This window comes from Oncorhynchus keta, unplaced genomic scaffold, assembly GCF_023373465.1.
Source record: "Oncorhynchus keta strain PuntledgeMale-10-30-2019 unplaced genomic scaffold, Oket_V2 Un_contig_1690_pilon_pilon, whole genome shotgun sequence".
Lineage (NCBI taxonomy): Eukaryota > Metazoa > Chordata > Actinopteri > Salmoniformes > Salmonidae > Oncorhynchus > Oncorhynchus keta.
The window spans coordinates 1034795-1052960 of NW_026280186.1; the positions used below are offsets into that span (position 1 = coordinate 1034795).

Consider the following 18166-nt stretch of genomic DNA (forward strand, 5'->3'; position numbering starts at 1 on the left):
TGTAGAAGCAGAGACCGGGGGATTGTGCTCGCTGTACTCAAAGACGTCATGACACATTCAATTAGCAAGGTAGAAGCATTCATAATAATCCATGTGACAAGTTGAGGTGAATGCCAAGTCAAAGTCTTCAGATTTTACTGTAAAAAATTATATTACATAGGATTTTTTTTCTTCCTACCAATGTACACAATCTACTCCATAATCTATTTCCAAAGTGAAAGAACAATTATAAAACATTTTCAAAATTTTGGGAGGGAGTACTGCATTTAAAAGCAAACTCATTATTTATTTAGATATCTCCCCTTTTGTGCATATTCAAATACTTTGCCGTCAACGGATAATATATGTATATAAAATTAGTGTTGACACTAGCATATAAAAGCATGCTGATGTCATTGACATTGAGATAACGAGTCAGATCTGCCTCTGTGTGCCATTATATTTTCAATTTTTGTGGTGGCAGCATCATGTTATGTGTATGCTTGCCACCGGCAGGGGCTGGGGAGTTTGTCAGGATCAAAATAAATATGAAAGGAGCAAAACCCAGGTAAAAAGTTAGAGGAATACACATCTCAGTCTTCTGAAAACCCTGGGATAGAGTTGTATCTTTCAGTGGGGCAATTACACAATGTTCTATGCAAAAGACACACCAGAATAACTTTCCAAGAGGTGTTGAGTGTTCCAGCCTCAGTCCTGACTTACATTTCAGAGACACGGTATGAATATTGCTGTCCATCAATGAATTACAACTCAATTTACTGAGCTGGAGCAATTTTGACAAAAACAATGGATAAATGTTGCCCTAAGACAGCTTTCCCAAACTCGGTCCTGGGGACCCCAAGGGGTGCACATTTTGGGTTTTTTCTTAGCATTACACAGCTGATTCAAATAATCAACGTATCATCAAGCTTTGATTATTTGAAGCAGCTGTGTAGCGCTAGTGCAAAAACCCAAATGTGCACCCCTAGTTTGGGAAACACTGCCCTAGTAGTTGTTTACAGTTGGTAGAATCTTTTTCAAAACAGTTCACAGCTGTAATGGCTGCCAAAAGTGCTTGGGGTGTTTAAAAAAAAAATATATATATATATATATAATTATTTGGAAAATGTTCTGTAATTCAATTTGAAAATGTGGAGTAGGTTGTGTAGATTGCAAAATGTGAATCCTTTCACAAGCAACTCTATGTACAGTACCTCTATATTTGTCCCTGCTGTGTTGTGTCTGATGACCCTGATTCTTATCTGAACAGTACAGGAAGTGTGTGCTATCCGGTTTGCTCTGTGTATTGCAGAGGAAAGTGTCGCATAGCCACAGCACATGGGCAGGGTACTCACTCAGGAAGTAAGTCAACCTACAACTGCATCTAAAATAGGAAGAGATAGCAGTGTTGCTGTGCAAGGATCTCTTTTTCGTTTCCTCCTCTACGGTACGTCCATAACGACCATTGCCGAGTACAACTAAATGTACAACTAGACTACTTATTCCAGTCAGGTAAGTGTTATTATTGCAACTTTTATTTTCATTGAGAAATAATGCTGTTTTGTGTGCATACTGAAGGAATTTATCAAAAGTTAGATGCTTTCGAGCCAACAAGGAAGTCCCCATCTCGGTCTCTCATCCACTCACTGTTCTTTATGCTTAGCATTGTCGTTTCTCAACTGATATGATACATCGTTATGGATTTCTGCTAAATCAGAATTTCACAGAACCTACCTGCACCTTTGATTTCATTGTACACACTGATGCACCCATCGAAGGTTTGGTATAATTGATCATACTGTGTGTTAAAATCTCATATTGGACTTCACATGCGTTTTGAATGAGAAGGATGGGAAAATAGATATATCAACATGGATATCATCGAATAGAAACCACTTTTTTCATATGTCTTATTCTACTCCACAGAGACAACGTTAAGGATGCAAGATACCATTCTTCGGGTGTTCGTGCTGGCAGTTAGTCTACTGTATCCCCTTCCCAGAGAGGACAGAACAGGACAGGTTCATGATGATCACATAATGGGCATGCAGGAGCGTGAAGATTGGCTGCTGAGGGAGAAGGCAAAGCTAGAACAGGAAGTGTCACCACTGGTAACCCAAGAGGAAGGGCCCATCGACCAAAAACCCTTACAACTTGAAGTACAACAGGTCGATCAAATTGACCAGAACCATTATCAAAAGGGCTTGGAAGAGACTCTCATCGAACAGAAACATTCTCAAGAGAACAAAGAGAAAGATGAAGAGAAAGAGGGATCTCACATTGACCATAAACTTTCACAAGTACACCAAGATGTACCTAAGACAGAGCAAAACCAATCACCAGAGGACAAGGAACAGTCTACCATTGACCTCAGCCTATCATTAACCCTTTCACAAGGAAACAACCAAGAGCAGCATGCTTCGGACACAGAGGCATTTCACAATGACAAGAAGCTGTACCACTTGGACAAGGACATGGTGAATGTCAATCAACAGTGGCCACAAAAGTTCCAGACTGGTAGTTGCAATAGTGACCAACAGACATCACCAGAGCGTCAGGAAGAGTCTCAGGTCGACCAGCAGCAATCTAAAACAGACCAGGAAGCAGAACAGGAGGTGCCACCTATCTTCAGTACATCATCAGAGGGGAACCAGCAAGAGCATCTCACAGACCAGCCGTCTAACACACATCAGGAAGTAAAAGTACCACCTAGCCTCAGAAAGTCAGACGACCAGCAACATCTCACAGAACAATATAACACAAACCAGGAAGAGACACCGATTCTCAGCGAACCATCAAAGGATGACCAGCAGCAGGAGCATGTCACTAATATCATAGACTCGGAGAGCGACTACACCTGGTACCTATGGAACGCATACTCCCTAATCTCTTTTGTTCATTTCTCCATTAAATTCTTCAGAAGACGTTCCCAGAAGAAGCCCCATCCAGGAGAGATAATTCAGGAGGATATGGAAGACATCTCTGCCGTGAAAAACCTCTCGGCTGACGTTCCGCTACCGGACTGTGATACACTCAACCGTTTTTACGACAAATGTGTCAAAGTCTCACCCAATGAGAGCTGGAGGGTGACTGAGTTTGTGGAGGGTTTTGCTAATGACCTATTAGAAGCCATGAGGAGCATGAGTGATGTGGAGGTTGGCATGGTGATTGAAGACTTTGTGGTGGAGAGCAGGATCAGTTCCCTTGTGTGTGACATCATAGTCCCCATTGCCCCGTTAGAGCCATACAGTTTCCAGTTTCAACTCTGGTGTAACCAGGCTATTGATGATATGCCACCTGAAATGGAGGGCTGTGGTAGAGTCAAAATGGTGGACGGTGGTGTGAACCAAAATGGCTGCCCATGTCGCACAGCTGCCATAGGAGATGATGATATGCTGTGCCTGCTGTGTTGTGACAATGAGAAAGTCAAAGTGGTGAAAGTCACTGATGTATTGGATAATGCTCTTTGCTCAAAACACACCCCTTACCTGGCCAAAACCCAGGTTACCAAATGGTTCCAGACCACGATTAGAAAAGCTTGGGGACAGATATCCCACAAATACGAATTTGAGCTGACATTTCGCAATATGGACGCCCCAGGAGCTCTGATGGTTCGATTCAGATCAGGGAAGATGATCGCCTTCGATATGGCTCCCGTGGTGAAACTCAAAGACACTGAAGCTTGTTTCACCATTTCTCCTTCCACCCCACCTAGGACCAACTCATTGGACACATACTGGAGCCTCTCATTGACCACTTACGAGGACCACTTCCTGAAGTATCTGACCAATCACCTGCCTGAAAACTCCTGCCACATTCACTGCCTTGGAATTGTAGCGTTCCTTCACAAAAAGCAAACGGGCCTCACAGGTAGAAGTATCCTGACAGATCATCACTTCAAAACAGTGTTAATTCACTTGCTTTTGAGTAAAGAGCCTTCTGACTGGTACCCTGAACACTTGGCTAGCAGGTTACGTGATGCATTGAGCTTCCTAGAAAATAGCCTTCAGGGCAGGAAGTTGCTTCACAGCTTTATTGGAAAGCCTCTGGTTCCAAGTGAGATTGGACTCCCTGCTGTATTTAGTGATGCAGAGCCTGTAAACCTCTTCCGCCCTCTTGGGGTACAAAATGGCAGCTACACCAAGACTGTAAAGCACTTGCAAGAGATGCTCAGGAACTCGTCCATGCTGATACAGGAGTATTTGCCAAAGCCAAAGGAATGCAATGGTCTGGACAAAACTTCAACTGGTATAGAGTGAACAATTTAAGGTTTATACTGGACAATTAACTGTAAAGATGCCCTTATCTACAATGACATGAGGAAACAAAGTGATTTCATGTTATTAAAATGCAACTGAAAAGTTCCACCCCACCACCCAGACCCAAATAAATGCTTGCAAGTTACCTGAAATAATTTAGAATTTTTTCAAACGTGGGCCAAAACTACATTTCAGTAATTTCCTATAGCCCAATTGAAAAAGTAAAAATATTTCCAAATACCAAACAGACCTGGGGTGAACTGCATGGTAGAGTATATACACTGAACACAAGTAATCATAAATATACACTGAACACAAGTTAGATTATAAATCAGTAAATTGAAATAGGCCCCAAGCTACATATTTCACAGGACTGGGCAGGAGCACAGCCATGGTGGGCCTTCCCACACCCACCAACTTGGGCGCAAGGCAGAGCCAGGCCCAGCCAATAACAATGAGTTCCTCCACAAGAGGGCTTCATTACGCAGTACTCCAGTTATCAGTTGTCTGAGTGGCTGGTCTCCAATGACCCTACAGATAAAGAAGCTGGATGTTAAGGTCCCGGGCTGGTATAGTTACTCTTGGTCTGCAGTTGTGAGGCCAGTTAGACAATGCCCAGTGTTCTAAAATGTGCGGTATTTTATGGTAGTGAAATTAACAAAATTCTGGCAAACGCTCTGGACACAATTTAGACATTGTGGTCGTGTGAACACTGCATATTTATGAGTGTTTTTTTTTTGTTCCCATCACAAGGTCCACCTGTGTGATGATGCCATTTAATCAGCTTCTTGATTTGCCACACCTGCCAGGGTGATTGAGCATTTATCCTTTGCTAAGATACTCTAACATGATTTCAACAAATGTGAACACTTGAACTAAGCTTTATATGTATGGAACATTTCTGGGTTCTTTCATTTCAGCTCATGAAATTAAGTTTACATGTTGGATTTATACATTTGGGGATTTTAAAATTACATACCAATAATTTCCAAATGTATTCCAATATTCAACTACTTCAAATAAAACACCAAATATGTCTGAAAGTACATTTGATCCCAGTTCTGCCTGGATCTCTGCAGCCATTTTGAATGAACTCAAGACAAAAGATAGTTTAAAAAAGTTTATTTTATCAAAATAATTGTCCACTGCTCATCAAACCCCCCCAACAGCACCTGAAACCATGAGGGAAAAAGCTATTACTTTCAGAAATGTTCTCTTATATTAACATGAAACATTCTTAAGAATTAAGCAGAGGGACTGAGTACCTTCAGTAGCCCCGTCGTTGAAGGTTTCCATGCTCCACGTTTTATTTTTAGCATGGTCGTCATGGGCCATCGTCGTAAAATGACTGGTCACAGTTTGTGCGTGAGCTATGAGAGCGTTATCAGATCAGTATTGCATTTCCAGATTACGGTCAAACAAACCATAAAGTAAAATATACAATGGTGGTATGAATGCCCGGGTTAAGTCCTCAAAAGCGGCTTCCCATTCCCAAATGTGCTCAAATGAAAGGATTGGTGACAATGAGACAAGACATTACTGGTCATGAACCAGGCCTATGCTCACCGGAGGGTTGTAGAGAAGGAGAAGGACAAGAACTGACACAGCATGAGCAAACCGCAGCATCACCACACAGTTCCACCCACCTAGAACAATCACAGCAAATATTAGTTAACCCTCATAGCAAGGAGTCCCTCAGAACTCAAGTCAATCACTCAGGTGAACCTACTTTTTAGTCTTTGCGTCATAGTTGCAGGATTTGAAACTTGGAGTTGGAGTGACATTCCCTGTAGTTATTTCACAGTGCAAGTGGAGTTTCTGGAAGAAAATAAATGTATGTTCTTTACTGTAGACCTATAGTATTAAAGAAGCAAACAATCATGATTAGTTGTTTGGAGATTCACACATGAGTCAGACCTGATTGTCCAGGCCCTGGAAGACGAAAGCTCCGACAGTGAACCTCAAAGCATTGTTGGTTGGGTGTGACAGGAACTTTGACTGGACAGTATTCTTGCCATCCACCATGCATCTAGTGAAGAGAAGAGTATGTACTTAAATCTAATCCCTTCAATTTGGGACAAGGTTCACCCGCTGGTTCTTATTCTCACCTTGTAAACCAGGGACTGAGTTACAAAATACACTAGGGCTGTGTTACACAGGCAGACAGTTCTGATTTCTCTTGGTTGAGGTTTAACAGCCGTTGGCATCCAATATATTGCGTTACCACCCCCAACTGAATTATAGGTCCATTACACTGCGATACAAAATGTGAACCAGAAACACTGAATATTACCCTATTTTAACCTCATCTGAGCCTTCCCCAGGCCTACGGGCTGAGAGGACAGGACACTACCATGCTACACGTGTCCCCACCACCTTACTGAAGCACATGCAACTCAATGGCCTATCCCTCTGTGCTGTCAGACATCCCAGTCACAGGAATCCTCAGATTTGCTCACCCATGACCCATTCTCTACTTCACTCCCTCAGCACTACTCTGACTAGCCACCGAACACTTGAGCCCCAGCAACATGTAAACCCTACAGTTGACCACTATCCAATGACACTACACAACCCTCTATCCCATGCCCTTCCGCACACTTCCACATCTTGGAATCTCCCTCCTACACACTGACATGACCATAAATGTTGCAGCTGAAACGGCTGCAACAAAAGCTCCAACAGGATAACTGATACATCCTAACATGATCTTGTCAGGTAAAGACTGACTCAACTCAAAAGGACTGACAGTGACACCGTGTCGCCACCGGGTCTGCGTCACACCAAGCTTCACAGGAATCGCCAACTTCCATTGCGCCACTTCTACACTTAAAACTACCCCAGAAAACACTCCCTTCAATGGTGCGCAAAGAAAGACTATACAGAGCGCCTGCTTCCTCTGATCTAAAGAAACACGATCACAAGTCACCTTCACCTACTCAAAAGCACACCCTCTTTCCCACCCATGGATCAGCCAAAAGACCCGGTTCCATCCTCTTTATAAAAAATTTTTTTTTTTTTTAAATCCCACTGGACCAAAATGCATCTTTATCATAACCATTCCCTCAACGTAAGGCTCATGCTCCTCACAAACCTTTACCCCTTCAATTTCACCTCCATAACTCGAACTGGCATCTGGCCCACTTTCAACTTGACAGTCTTCCTCAACATATTCCTTTCCCTGTTATTGCTAGAGTCAAATTCAAAACCATCCTCTGCCACCATTTGTCTTTAAAACCTTTCCTTCCAATCCTCTTCCCTTAACCAATTACCCAACTCCTGAAAATTCTCAATTTTCCCCAAACTGAAATGTCTTCAGGCTTTAGGAGACATGCTAAGCTCTGTACTCGCCCTGCAAACTTCAACTTCACCAATCAGATAAGTTCTGAAAAAGACATGTGATGTGATTGGTCTTTCAACCAAATTAGTGGACAAAATAGAGTTAGACTGCCTGTGTAAACTGCCCAGCTGTGGAATCTAGCCAATTAACAAGAAATGAACCACCAGGAACAAGATAAATTGTAGTTCTATTACAAAGAGGTTTTACCCATAGTTGTCGACCACAGTGTATTTGAGAGTAGAGTTGGGGCTAGCAGTCACATAACAGTTGTTAATATACACCCGCCGATGCAAAGAAATAGTGGGAACTTTGGCCTCAAAGTACATTGGTTGTCCAATGATATAGGTTGTATTTCCAGCGAGCTTGTTCCATGATTCTGAAGAAAAAGAATAGAGTTAAGGTTTTTTAACAATACTACAAGTGTATTCTGATTTGTGTGACATTTGTCAAGTCAACTCACCATCATAAGATGTGAGGGTGACGCCAACCTTTGATTTAAGGACCTTGAAGACTTTCCCCGACAAACGAGGATGAAAGCCAAACTTGTAAGAGTGGTGGATCCTGCAGAAAATGGCCATTAGTGCAGTCAGACACTCAATAATATCCAGACTAGCATACTACCTAGTATGGAGCCATGTATAGGATATGCTAGTGTGGACATTGGAACGTAGCCACCAAATGTGAAAGCATGATGAAGTGGTTCACCGATTGTAGCGGCATTCGATGTGAACAGAGAATGGCAACTCCCTCACAATACCGCCTATGGCCTCTGGCTCGTACTTCAGCACGTTGGAGTAGGAAATATAGTCAGCGGTACACTGGAATAGGAGGGGAAAAAAACTCTAAAAAAAACACCAATACATCTGAACATACTCAATCACTACAGCCATGGAAATACAATCCCTTCAGACAGTCGCAATTTGACTGGATCACTCAAGGCATACATTTGATGTCTGGGTGACAGGGGATTGTATTTCTGATGGCATTGGTAGCCAACCTTTCTATGGAAGCTACAGCTTTTGATGTTGTAGAGCATGTAGTAGTGTTCCGCAGTGGATTTGTTGACTTTGCATTTGTGGAGTTTGAGGTACTTGCAGGCGTCGGGGTTGGTGAAGGCGTCCTTTCTGATTCTCACATAAATCCTGTCGAGGTGGCACAGGACCTCAACCTTCTTAGAGTGAACTGGAGGAGTGGTGGGCGGAGAGGCGGTGGGCAGCAGGATGTGCTTGACTGAGAGGGGCAGCGGCCTGAACTTCCCTTCAGGCTTGAAGACATTCGCTTGGTCCTCAGAAGCACGAATAGGGATGTATACTGGTAGCTTCAGATAGTCTGGCTTACGAGAATGCTCCAACATGGGAGTGGCCACGATTTGGGAACGAGATCTGACCTTGGGTTCAGAGTCATCATCAAACCTAAATCGCTCCTTCTCATCCAACAGAACTTCAGTGTCATTCCCATCATCAACAGCTAAAGTGAAGCCCTTACCTGACAAACCATACGCAGAGGAGTAACTCAGGAGCAAAAGCACCAATTTCACCACCATCTTGCCCTACACCACCAAATCTCTCTCTCTCAACTAATCCAGAACAGTGGCAAGGTGTATGAGAGAACCACCATTTGCTTGTGTGTTTTATCTACTAGCTACAGCACCCAAGTAATTGCAACACCTGGTGCTGACTTTAATCAGTAGCAGAATCAACCAATCAGCAGTCACCAGAGCCCAGTTTTTCAAAAGTTATATGATCATAGTTTCATTTTAAAGCAGCCATAAATCGCCTTGTGACGGGGAAGGGACATTTATTATGTTCAACAGGGAGGGGCAATTGAAAGTAAGATTCACAATAAAAGGTTTTATTGTTGAAACCTTTCTAGCCTGTCTATCTATGGGTGACAGGGTTGACATTATGTTTGACCCACTGACATTTTCACCACAAAAATGGACCAAAAGAGTAGAACCTGCTTTTATACTATAGTTTGACTATTATATGTTAAATGTTTCTTCTGAAATAAATATTTTAAAATAAATTGTTTCACTACGTTGAAACGAGAGCTCAGTTCAGAGTTGACCTTAAAATGAGGGACAGATGCATATTAAATCACATTAAATGAATAATCATCTTCAGAAATTAATTTGTCAAAGCAACAAAATAACTAAGCAACAAAATAACTAGGGCTTTACAATGATGATGGACTCTTGGAGAAATGTTGGTATTAAATGGGTTATGTTGGTATTAAGTGGGAACCAACTGAAGCTAGGACAGCAGAGTCCCTACACATCTTCCGAAAACATCTGAAACCCTACCTCCTCAAACAGTATCTTAAAATCTTTCATAGAAGTCAGAGGGTGCACAGTCACATGTCAAAATTAGGAATTTTGCCACTTTAGCAAGTAATTGTCCATATAAAAAAATGGCTTATTAAATTATCCATGTGGTCTATATTAAAGGGCCTTTCAATTAATATAAAATTCAATATTGGTGCACAATTTTCACCCTACTTAAAATATCAAACGGAAGCAAATGGCACTCACTTCGTGGAATGACCCAACTGCTGGAAGAAGTAAATCGTCAACCTTGGCTTTATACCTGTTCAGATAATACACTCCAGGTGGCAGTGTGCACCCTTTCAGTTTGTTTACCAACTCAAAGTAGTAGTAGAAGAAGAAAATGGGCTACTTCAAAATGGAGATGAGATAGCCTCAATGGTGCCACAATGTTGTGTCACAGAGGGAACAAAGAGCCAGATGTTTCACCATAAAATCTTAAGCATCTGGTTGGAATTTCCGCTTGGTGGGGAGAGGAGGCCAAGTGGCCGGCAGTGGGAGCGAGATGGAACTGGGCCGACATTTGGCTGATTTTCTCATCAAATAAAAGCCCGATCTCAATACAGTTTTCTGTTCCCAAAACGATGATCTGTTATGAACAGAGTACACTACGTTTTGTAGATGTGACCCTTTGCCAAAGTTTTAAAAAATTACATTGTTTACATTGAATTTAGTTATCGCACACTTCACAGAGTGGGCGCATTCTTCTTCTTTGTCTTCTTCGGTGGGGTTTGTTATCCAATATGTTGCATTACCGCCCCCAACTGGCGGTAGAAGAAAAATAATATATAGAAATAGTGGCATGAGGTATAAATGCACAGTGAATAACAATAACGAGTAAAAATAACATGAGTTTATACAGGGAGTACCAGTACCTAATCGATGTGCAGGGGTACGAGGTATGTACAGTTGAAGTCAGAAGTTTACAAATACCTTAGCCAAATACATTTAAACTCGGTTTCTCACAAATTCCTGACATTTAATCCTTGTAAAAATGCCATGTTAAGTCAGTCAGGAACAACACTTAATTTTAAGAATGTGAAATATAAGAATAATAGCAGAGAGAATGATTCATTTCAGATTTGATTTCTTTCATCACATTCCCAGTGGGTCAGAAGTTTACATACAGAAGTTTTTTCCTCCAAACGTAACCATGGTCATTATGGACAAACAGTTCTGTTTTTGTTTCATCAGACCAGAGGACATTTCTCCAAAAAGTACGATCTTTGTCCCCATGTGCAGTTGCAAACCGTAGTCTGTCTTTTTTTATGGCAGTTTTGGAGCAGTGGCTTCTTCCTTGCTGTCGATATAGGACTTGTTTTTACTGTGGATATAGGTAATTTTGTACCCGTTTCCTCCAGCATCTTCACAGGGTCCTTTTCTGTTGTTCTGTGATTGATTTGCACTTTTCGCACCAAAGTACATTCATCTCTAGGAGACAACGCGTCTCCTTCCTGAGCGGTGTGACGGCTATGTGGTCCCATGGTGTTTATACTTGCGTACTATTGTTTGTACCTTCAGGTGTTTGGAAATTGCTCCCAAGGATGAATCAGACTTGTGGAGGTCTACAGTTTTCTTCTGAGGTCTTGGATGATTTCTTTTGATTTTCCCATGATGTCAAGCAAAGAGGCACTGAGTTTGAAGGTAGGCCTCCAATTGACTCAAATGATGACAATTAGCCTATCAGAAGCTTCTAAAGCCATGACATCATTTTCTGGAATTGTCCATTCTTTTTAAAGGCACAGTCAACTTAGTATATGTAAACTTCTGACCCACTGGAATTGTGACACAATGAAATTATAAGTGAAATAATCTGTCTCTAAACAATTGTTTAAAAAATTACTTGTGTCAAGAACAAAGTAGATATCCTAACCGACTTTCCAAAACTATAGTTTCTTAACAAGAAATGTGTGGAGTGGTTGAAAAATGAGTTTTAATGACTCCAACCTAAGTGTATGTAAACTTCCGACTTCAACTGTATATATAGATAGGGGTAAAGTGACTAGGCAACATAATAGATAATAGACAGCAGCAGCATATGTGGTTGTGTAAAAGTGTGTGTGTGTGTGTGTGTGTGTGTGTGTGTGTGTGTGTGTGTGTGTGTGTGTGTGTGTGTGTGTGTGTGTGTGTGTGCGTGCGTGCGTGCGTGCGTGCGTGCGTGCGTGCGTGCGTGTGTGTAGCGTCAATATGCATTTGTGTATGTGTTTTGTGTGTGTGTCCGGTTAGCCAATTGATTAGCTATTTAGCCGTCTTGATTAGCAGTTTTATGGCTTGGGGTAGAAGCTGTTCAGGGTCCTGTTGGTTCCAGACTTGGCACCCTGGTACCGCTTGTCGTGCAGTAGCAGAGAGAACAGTCTATGGCTTTGTCAAGCGGTGATGCAGGAGTGAAGTCGGCGGAGGTGCATCTGCAACAGTTTCTGAAGTTCAGTTGCACCCCCTTTGCCCTCAGAACAGCCTCAATTGTCGGGGCGTGGACTCTACGAGGTGTCAAAAGCGTTTCACAAGGATGCTGGCCCATGTTGACTCCAATGCTTCCCATAGTTGTGTCAAGTTGGCTGGATGTTTTCGTGACCTGATTTGTATTGCAATGGTGATCAATGGCACGGCTAAAGTGGAGGGAATGTCCAGGAGGATGGACATTATTGTGGATGCTGGGACTAAAACATTTCTCAGGGAAGGCCGGAGCAGGGCCGGATTAATGAGGGGTTTACTGGGGCTGAATTACCAACATTTAACATTTTTGTAATTTAGCAGATGCTCTTTTCCAGAGCGACTTACAGTTAGTGCATTCATCTTGTTAACATACAGTGACAAGAAAAAGTATGTGAACCCTTTGGAATTACCTGGATTTCTGCATAAATTGATCATCAAATTTGAAGTGACCTTAATCACTTCTCTAAATCACAACAATAGACAAACATAGTTTGCAAACACAGTTTGCTTAAACTAATAACACATATCTATATTGAATACATAATTTAAACATTCACAGTGTAGGTTGGAAAAAGTATGTGAACCCCATAGGTTAATGGCTTCTCTAAAAGCTATTTCGGGTCAGGAGTCAGCTAACCTGGAGTCCAATCAATGAGATGAGATTGGAGATGTTGGTTAGAGCTGCCTTGCCCTAGAAAAAAACACTCATAAAAAGTGAGTTTGCTATTCACAAGAAGCATGGCCTGATGTGAGCCATGCCTCGAACAAAATAGATCTCAGACGACCTAAGATTAAGAATAGTTGACTTGCATAAATCTGGAAAGGTTTAACCTTGATGTTCATCAGTCCACTGTAAGACAAATCGTCTATAAATGGAGAATGTTCAGCACTGTTGCTACTCTCCCTAGGAATGGCCGTCCTGCAAAGATGACTGCAAGAGCACAGTGCAGAATGCTCAATGAGGTTAAGAAGAATCGTAGAGTGTCAGCTAAAGACTTACAGAAATCTCTGGAACATACTAATATCAGTCTAAACCTTTGCACATACACTGCTGCCATCTTGTGGCCAAAACCGAAATAGCAACTTAACTGGAATAATACATTATGGCCTTTTTTTTGCATTTCAAAGATGACGGTACAAAAAAAATACAAAAGAATGGTTGTTTTATTCTTTGTATTATCTTTTACCAGATCTATTGCGTTGTATTCTCCTACATTCATCTCACATTTCCACAAACTTCAAAGTGTTTCCTTTCAAATGGTATCAAGAATATGCATATCCTTGCTTCAGGACCTGAGCTACAGGCAGTTAGATTTGGGTATGTCATTTTAGGTGAACGTTTTTAAAAAAGGGGTGGATCCTTTTAAGATACTGTTTGAAGAGGTAGGGTTTCAGATGTTTTCAGGAGATGGGTAGGGACTCTGCTGTCCGAGCTTTAGTTGGTTCCACTATTCGGGGGTCAGGAAAAAAAGAGCTTGGACTGGTCTGAGCGTATACAGTGTATTCAGAAAGTATTCAGACCCCTTCACTTTTTCCACATTTTGTTACGTTACAGCCTTATTCTAAAATTGATTAAATTGTATTTTTGTCCTCATCAATCTACACACAATACCCCATAATAACAATTTTTGCTAATTTATGAAAATGTTTAAAACTGAAATATCACATTTACAGTAGTATTCAGACCCTTTATTCAGTACTTTATTGAAGCACCTTTGGCAGTGATTACAGCCTTCAATTTTCTTGGGTATGACGTTATAAGCTTGGCACACCTGTATTTGGGGAGTTTCTCCTATTCTTCTCTGCAGATCCTCTCAAGCTCTGTCAGGTTGGATGGGGAGCGTTGCTGCACAGCTATTTTCAGGTCTCTCCAGAGAGTTTCGATCGGGTTCAAGTCCGGGCACTGGCTGGGCCACTCAAGGACATTCAGAGACTTGTCCTGAAGCCACTCCTGTATTGTCTTGGCTGTGTGCTTAGGGACATTGTCCTGTTGGAAGCTAAACCTTTGCCCCAGTCTGAGGTCCTGAGCGCTCTGGAGCAGGTTTTCATCAAGGTTCTCTGTATTTTGCTCCATTCATCTTTCCCTCTATCCTGACTAGTCTCCCAGTCCTTGCCACTGAAAAACATCCCCACAGCATGATGCTGCCACCACCATGCTTCACCATAAGGATGGTCCAGATGTGACGCTTGGCACTCATGCCAAATAGTTAAATCTTGATTTCATCTGACCAGAGAATCTTGTTTCTCGTGGTCAGAGTCTTTAGGTGCCTTTTGGCAAACTCCAAGCGGGTTTTGTGCCTTTTACTGAGGAGTGGCTTCTGTCTGGCTACTCTACCATAAAGGCCTGATTGGTGGAGAGCTGCAGAGATGATTGTCCTTCTGGAAGGTTCTCCCATCTCCACAGAGGAACTCTGGAGCTATATCCTTCCCCAGATCTGTGCCTCAACACGATCCTGTCTCGGAGCTCTATGGACAACTCCTTCGACCTTATGGCTTAGTTTTTGCTATGACATGCACTGTCAACTATGGGACCTTATATCGACAGGTGTGTGCCTTTCCAAATCATGTCCAATCAACTGAGTTTACCACAGGTGGACTCCAATCAAGTTGTAGAAACATCTCAAGAATGATCAATGGAAACAGGATGCAACTGAGCTCAATTTCGAGTCTCATAGCAAAGGGTCTGAATACTTATGTAAATAAGGTATTTCAGTTTTTAAATGTTTTATAAATTGGCAAAAATGGCAAAAAAAAAAGTTTTTGCTTTATAATTATGGGGTATTGTGTGTAAATTGTTGAGGGGGGGAAATAATTTGATCAATTTTAGAATAAGACTGTAACGTAACAAAATGTGGAAAAAGTCAAGGGGTCTGAAAACTTTCAGAATGCACTGTATACGGCTTGTTGCATCGGGGCTATAGACATATAATCCATAGAAGGGTTATGGAACCTCTTACCCTGGCAACTTGACTATTCATCTCATGGGTACACTAGCAATGGCTGCCAGTCCTGACTTGAATGGGAACTACCATCTGGATTATATTTCTATGGTTGGGTATAGCTGTTTGCCTTTTGCAAATTTAAAAATAGAAAATACGTACTGTTTGGAAAGCAAATTCCTACTTTTGACAAGAGAAGACTAACCTGTCTGTAGAACCAATAGTAAAACATGTTTCTCAACAACTCCCATTGTTTTGCAAACAGCAGCACTGGTTTTCAAAGTAGGTGACCTCATCTTAAGACAGGCTATTGCTAAGACTCGTGCATCTGCTATCACCGTGAGTAGTAGCATATGGCTTCATCTTCATTATTACGTGAGTCAGTGTGCCATTGGAAATGTTATTTAGTAGCCTACTGTAGCCTATAATGTTCCTCATGTGTGAAAATCCTAAAAACACCTCAGCTCAACTGTAGCCTACGCCACATCGCAAATGTTGTTATAGTTTTATTATAAAGGGGATATTTCTTCAACAGTAATTGTACTGCGCATCGAAATGCATCTTGGTGCATGGATTTGTATACAGTACGAGAAGAAGAAGAAGTCTTAGCCAAAGCATCCATGGAATTGTTGCATGAATTTGAAAGTGCGGCAAGTGAAGTGTGTGACAATGAGTGGAACATGGTGAAATCAAAGAATGGAAACAAAACTAGCTATTCAAATAAACGTGTATCTGTCGCATACACATATTTAGCAGTTGTTATTGTGGGTGTAGCGAAATGATTGTGTTCCTAGCTCCAACAGTGCAGTAATATCTTACAATACAAATACACGACAATAAACACAAATCTAAAAAGTTAAAGAATGGAATTAAGAAATATATAAATATTAGGACTGCCAATAAATATATGATGGGATGTATAAATATTATGGACAGTATATGAATAGAATATGTAGTATACCTGGGATAGAATAGTATATGTACAATAGTTGAATAGGATAGAAAAACAGGGTGATTTTGTTTAGTAAAAAAAAAAAAAGATTGTTTGTATGTTTTTTTTCACCCCACTTTGTTTCCTTTTAAGGGATCCTTATTATCCACCCGCACAGAATGTAGCTTTATGCAAATCAAATAGTTGCGAACGCCATTATACCAGAGAAGAAGAAGGGAAAAAAAGAAAAAGAAGAAGAAGAAAACCGGCAAACTGGATGTAAGGATATATAAGTTATCCTGTAGGAACTTTTGTGCCGAATACATTACATTGTTACAGGTGTCAAGCATATGTGCATGTGGCAGCAGTGTGTAGGAGGGAGGTTCCTAGGTGTGAGAAGTGACCAGAAGGGCATGAGACAAAGGAATGTGTAGCATTGGAGAATGTAGTGGTACACTTGAAGTAGGAAGTTGACATACACTTAGGTTGGAGTAATTAAAACTTGTTTTTCAACCACTCCACAAATTTCTTGTTAACAAACTATAATTTTGGAAAGTCGGTTAGGACATCTACTTTGTGCATGACATAAGTCTTTTTTCCAACAATTATTTACCAACAATTGTTTACAGTTATTTCAAAACTCACTGTATCACAATTCCAGTGGGTCAGAAGTTTACATACACTAAATTGACTGTGCCTTTAAACAACTTGGAAAATTCCAGAAAATTATGTCATGGCTTTAGAAGCTTCTGATTGGCGAATTGACATAATTTTATTCAATAGGAGGTGTACCTGTGGATGAATTTCAAGGCCTACCTTCAAAACCAACATATTGTGGGAAGCTCCTGGAAGGCAACCCGAAACATTTGACCCAAATTAAACAATTTAAAGGCAATGCTACCAAATTCTAATTGAGTGTATGTAAACTTCTGACCCACTGGAATTGTGATGAAATAAATAAACACTGAAATAAATAATTCTCTCAACTCTTATTCTGACATTTCACATTCTTAAAATAAAGTGGTGATCCTAACTGACCTATGGATTTTTTTCCAAGGATTAAATGTCAGCAATTGTGAGAAACTGAGTTTAAATGTATTTGGCTAAGTTGTATGTAAACTTCCGACTTCAAATGTATGTGTTAATTGTAGGGGTGCCCATGGGGCTGGGGAGTTGTCATATGCTGAGCTAGTGAAGAAAGTAGAGGAAGATGGGTCAAGAGGAAGGGATCCTGAGAGGAGTGCTGAGAGCAGTAGATCTGTACCAGTACAGAGGGATAGGCCAACAAGTGATATATGTTTCAGTAAGATTGGATCTTTATCATTTATAGCAATGGTTATCAACTGTTCTGCAGGGATGGAACGTAAAGTCGCAGAAACATTTGGTTGTTGTGGCAGCTACAGAGAAGTATTTGGGTGTGCGAGACTTGACATCTGAAGAGTTACAGAGTGTGTTAAGTGGTGGTGTCCCATCCTTTCAGGTTGTTGGCCTGAGGTAGGACTAAATATATTTAAATAGTGGAGTAGGGTGGTGTCATGGCTAGGGCCATTCGCCCCAGAAATGTCTGGGAACTTGCAGGTGCCTTGGTGGAAGAGTGGGGTAACATCTCACAGCAACAACTGGCAAATCTGGTGCAGTCCATGAGGAGGAGATGCGCTGCAGTACTTAATGTAGCTGGTGGCCACACCAGATACTGACTGTTACTTTTGATTTTTACCCTCCCTTTGTTCAAGGACACATTATTCCATTAATGTTAGTCACATGTCTGTGGAACTTGTTCGGTTTATGTCTCAGTTGTTGAATATTGTTATGTTCATACAAATATTTATTAAGTTTGCTGAAAATAAACGCAGTTGACAGTGAGAGGATGCTTCTTTTTTTGCTGGAGTTGAATTCAGGTGGCGGTAATGCAACATATATTGGATGCCAACCGCTATTAAACTCATCGAAGAAGAAGAGGCA

The 18166-nt window shown here is 41.2% G+C and overlaps 2 protein-coding genes across 2 annotated transcripts; one reads left to right on the forward strand and one right to left on the reverse strand.

Moving 5' to 3' along the window:
- The first annotated feature begins 1326 nt into the window (after positions 1–1326).
- Positions 1327–4354, forward strand: LOC118364800 (inositol 1,4,5-trisphosphate receptor-interacting protein-like). The gene is made up of 2 exons (XM_035746520.2): positions 1327–1491; positions 1906–4354. The coding sequence occupies exon 2, from the start codon at positions 1920–1922 to the stop codon at positions 4236–4238; it is 2319 nt and encodes a 772-aa protein (XP_035602413.2). The 5' UTR covers positions 1327–1491; positions 1906–1919; the 3' UTR covers positions 4239–4354.
- Positions 4355–5345: 991 nt separating this feature from the next.
- On the reverse strand, positions 5346–9190 carry LOC118364801 (zona pellucida sperm-binding protein 3-like). The gene is made up of 9 exons (XM_035746521.2): positions 8576–9190; positions 8284–8396; positions 8039–8139; positions 7786–7954; positions 6156–6267; positions 5968–6056; positions 5805–5884; positions 5504–5608; positions 5346–5410 (listed from the first exon to the last, which is right to left on the reverse strand). The coding sequence occupies exons 1-9, from the start codon at positions 9119–9121 to the stop codon at positions 5391–5393; spliced, it is 1335 nt and encodes a 444-aa protein (XP_035602414.2). The 5' UTR covers positions 9122–9190; the 3' UTR covers positions 5346–5390.
- Between the last annotated feature and the right edge of the window lie 8976 nt (positions 9191–18166).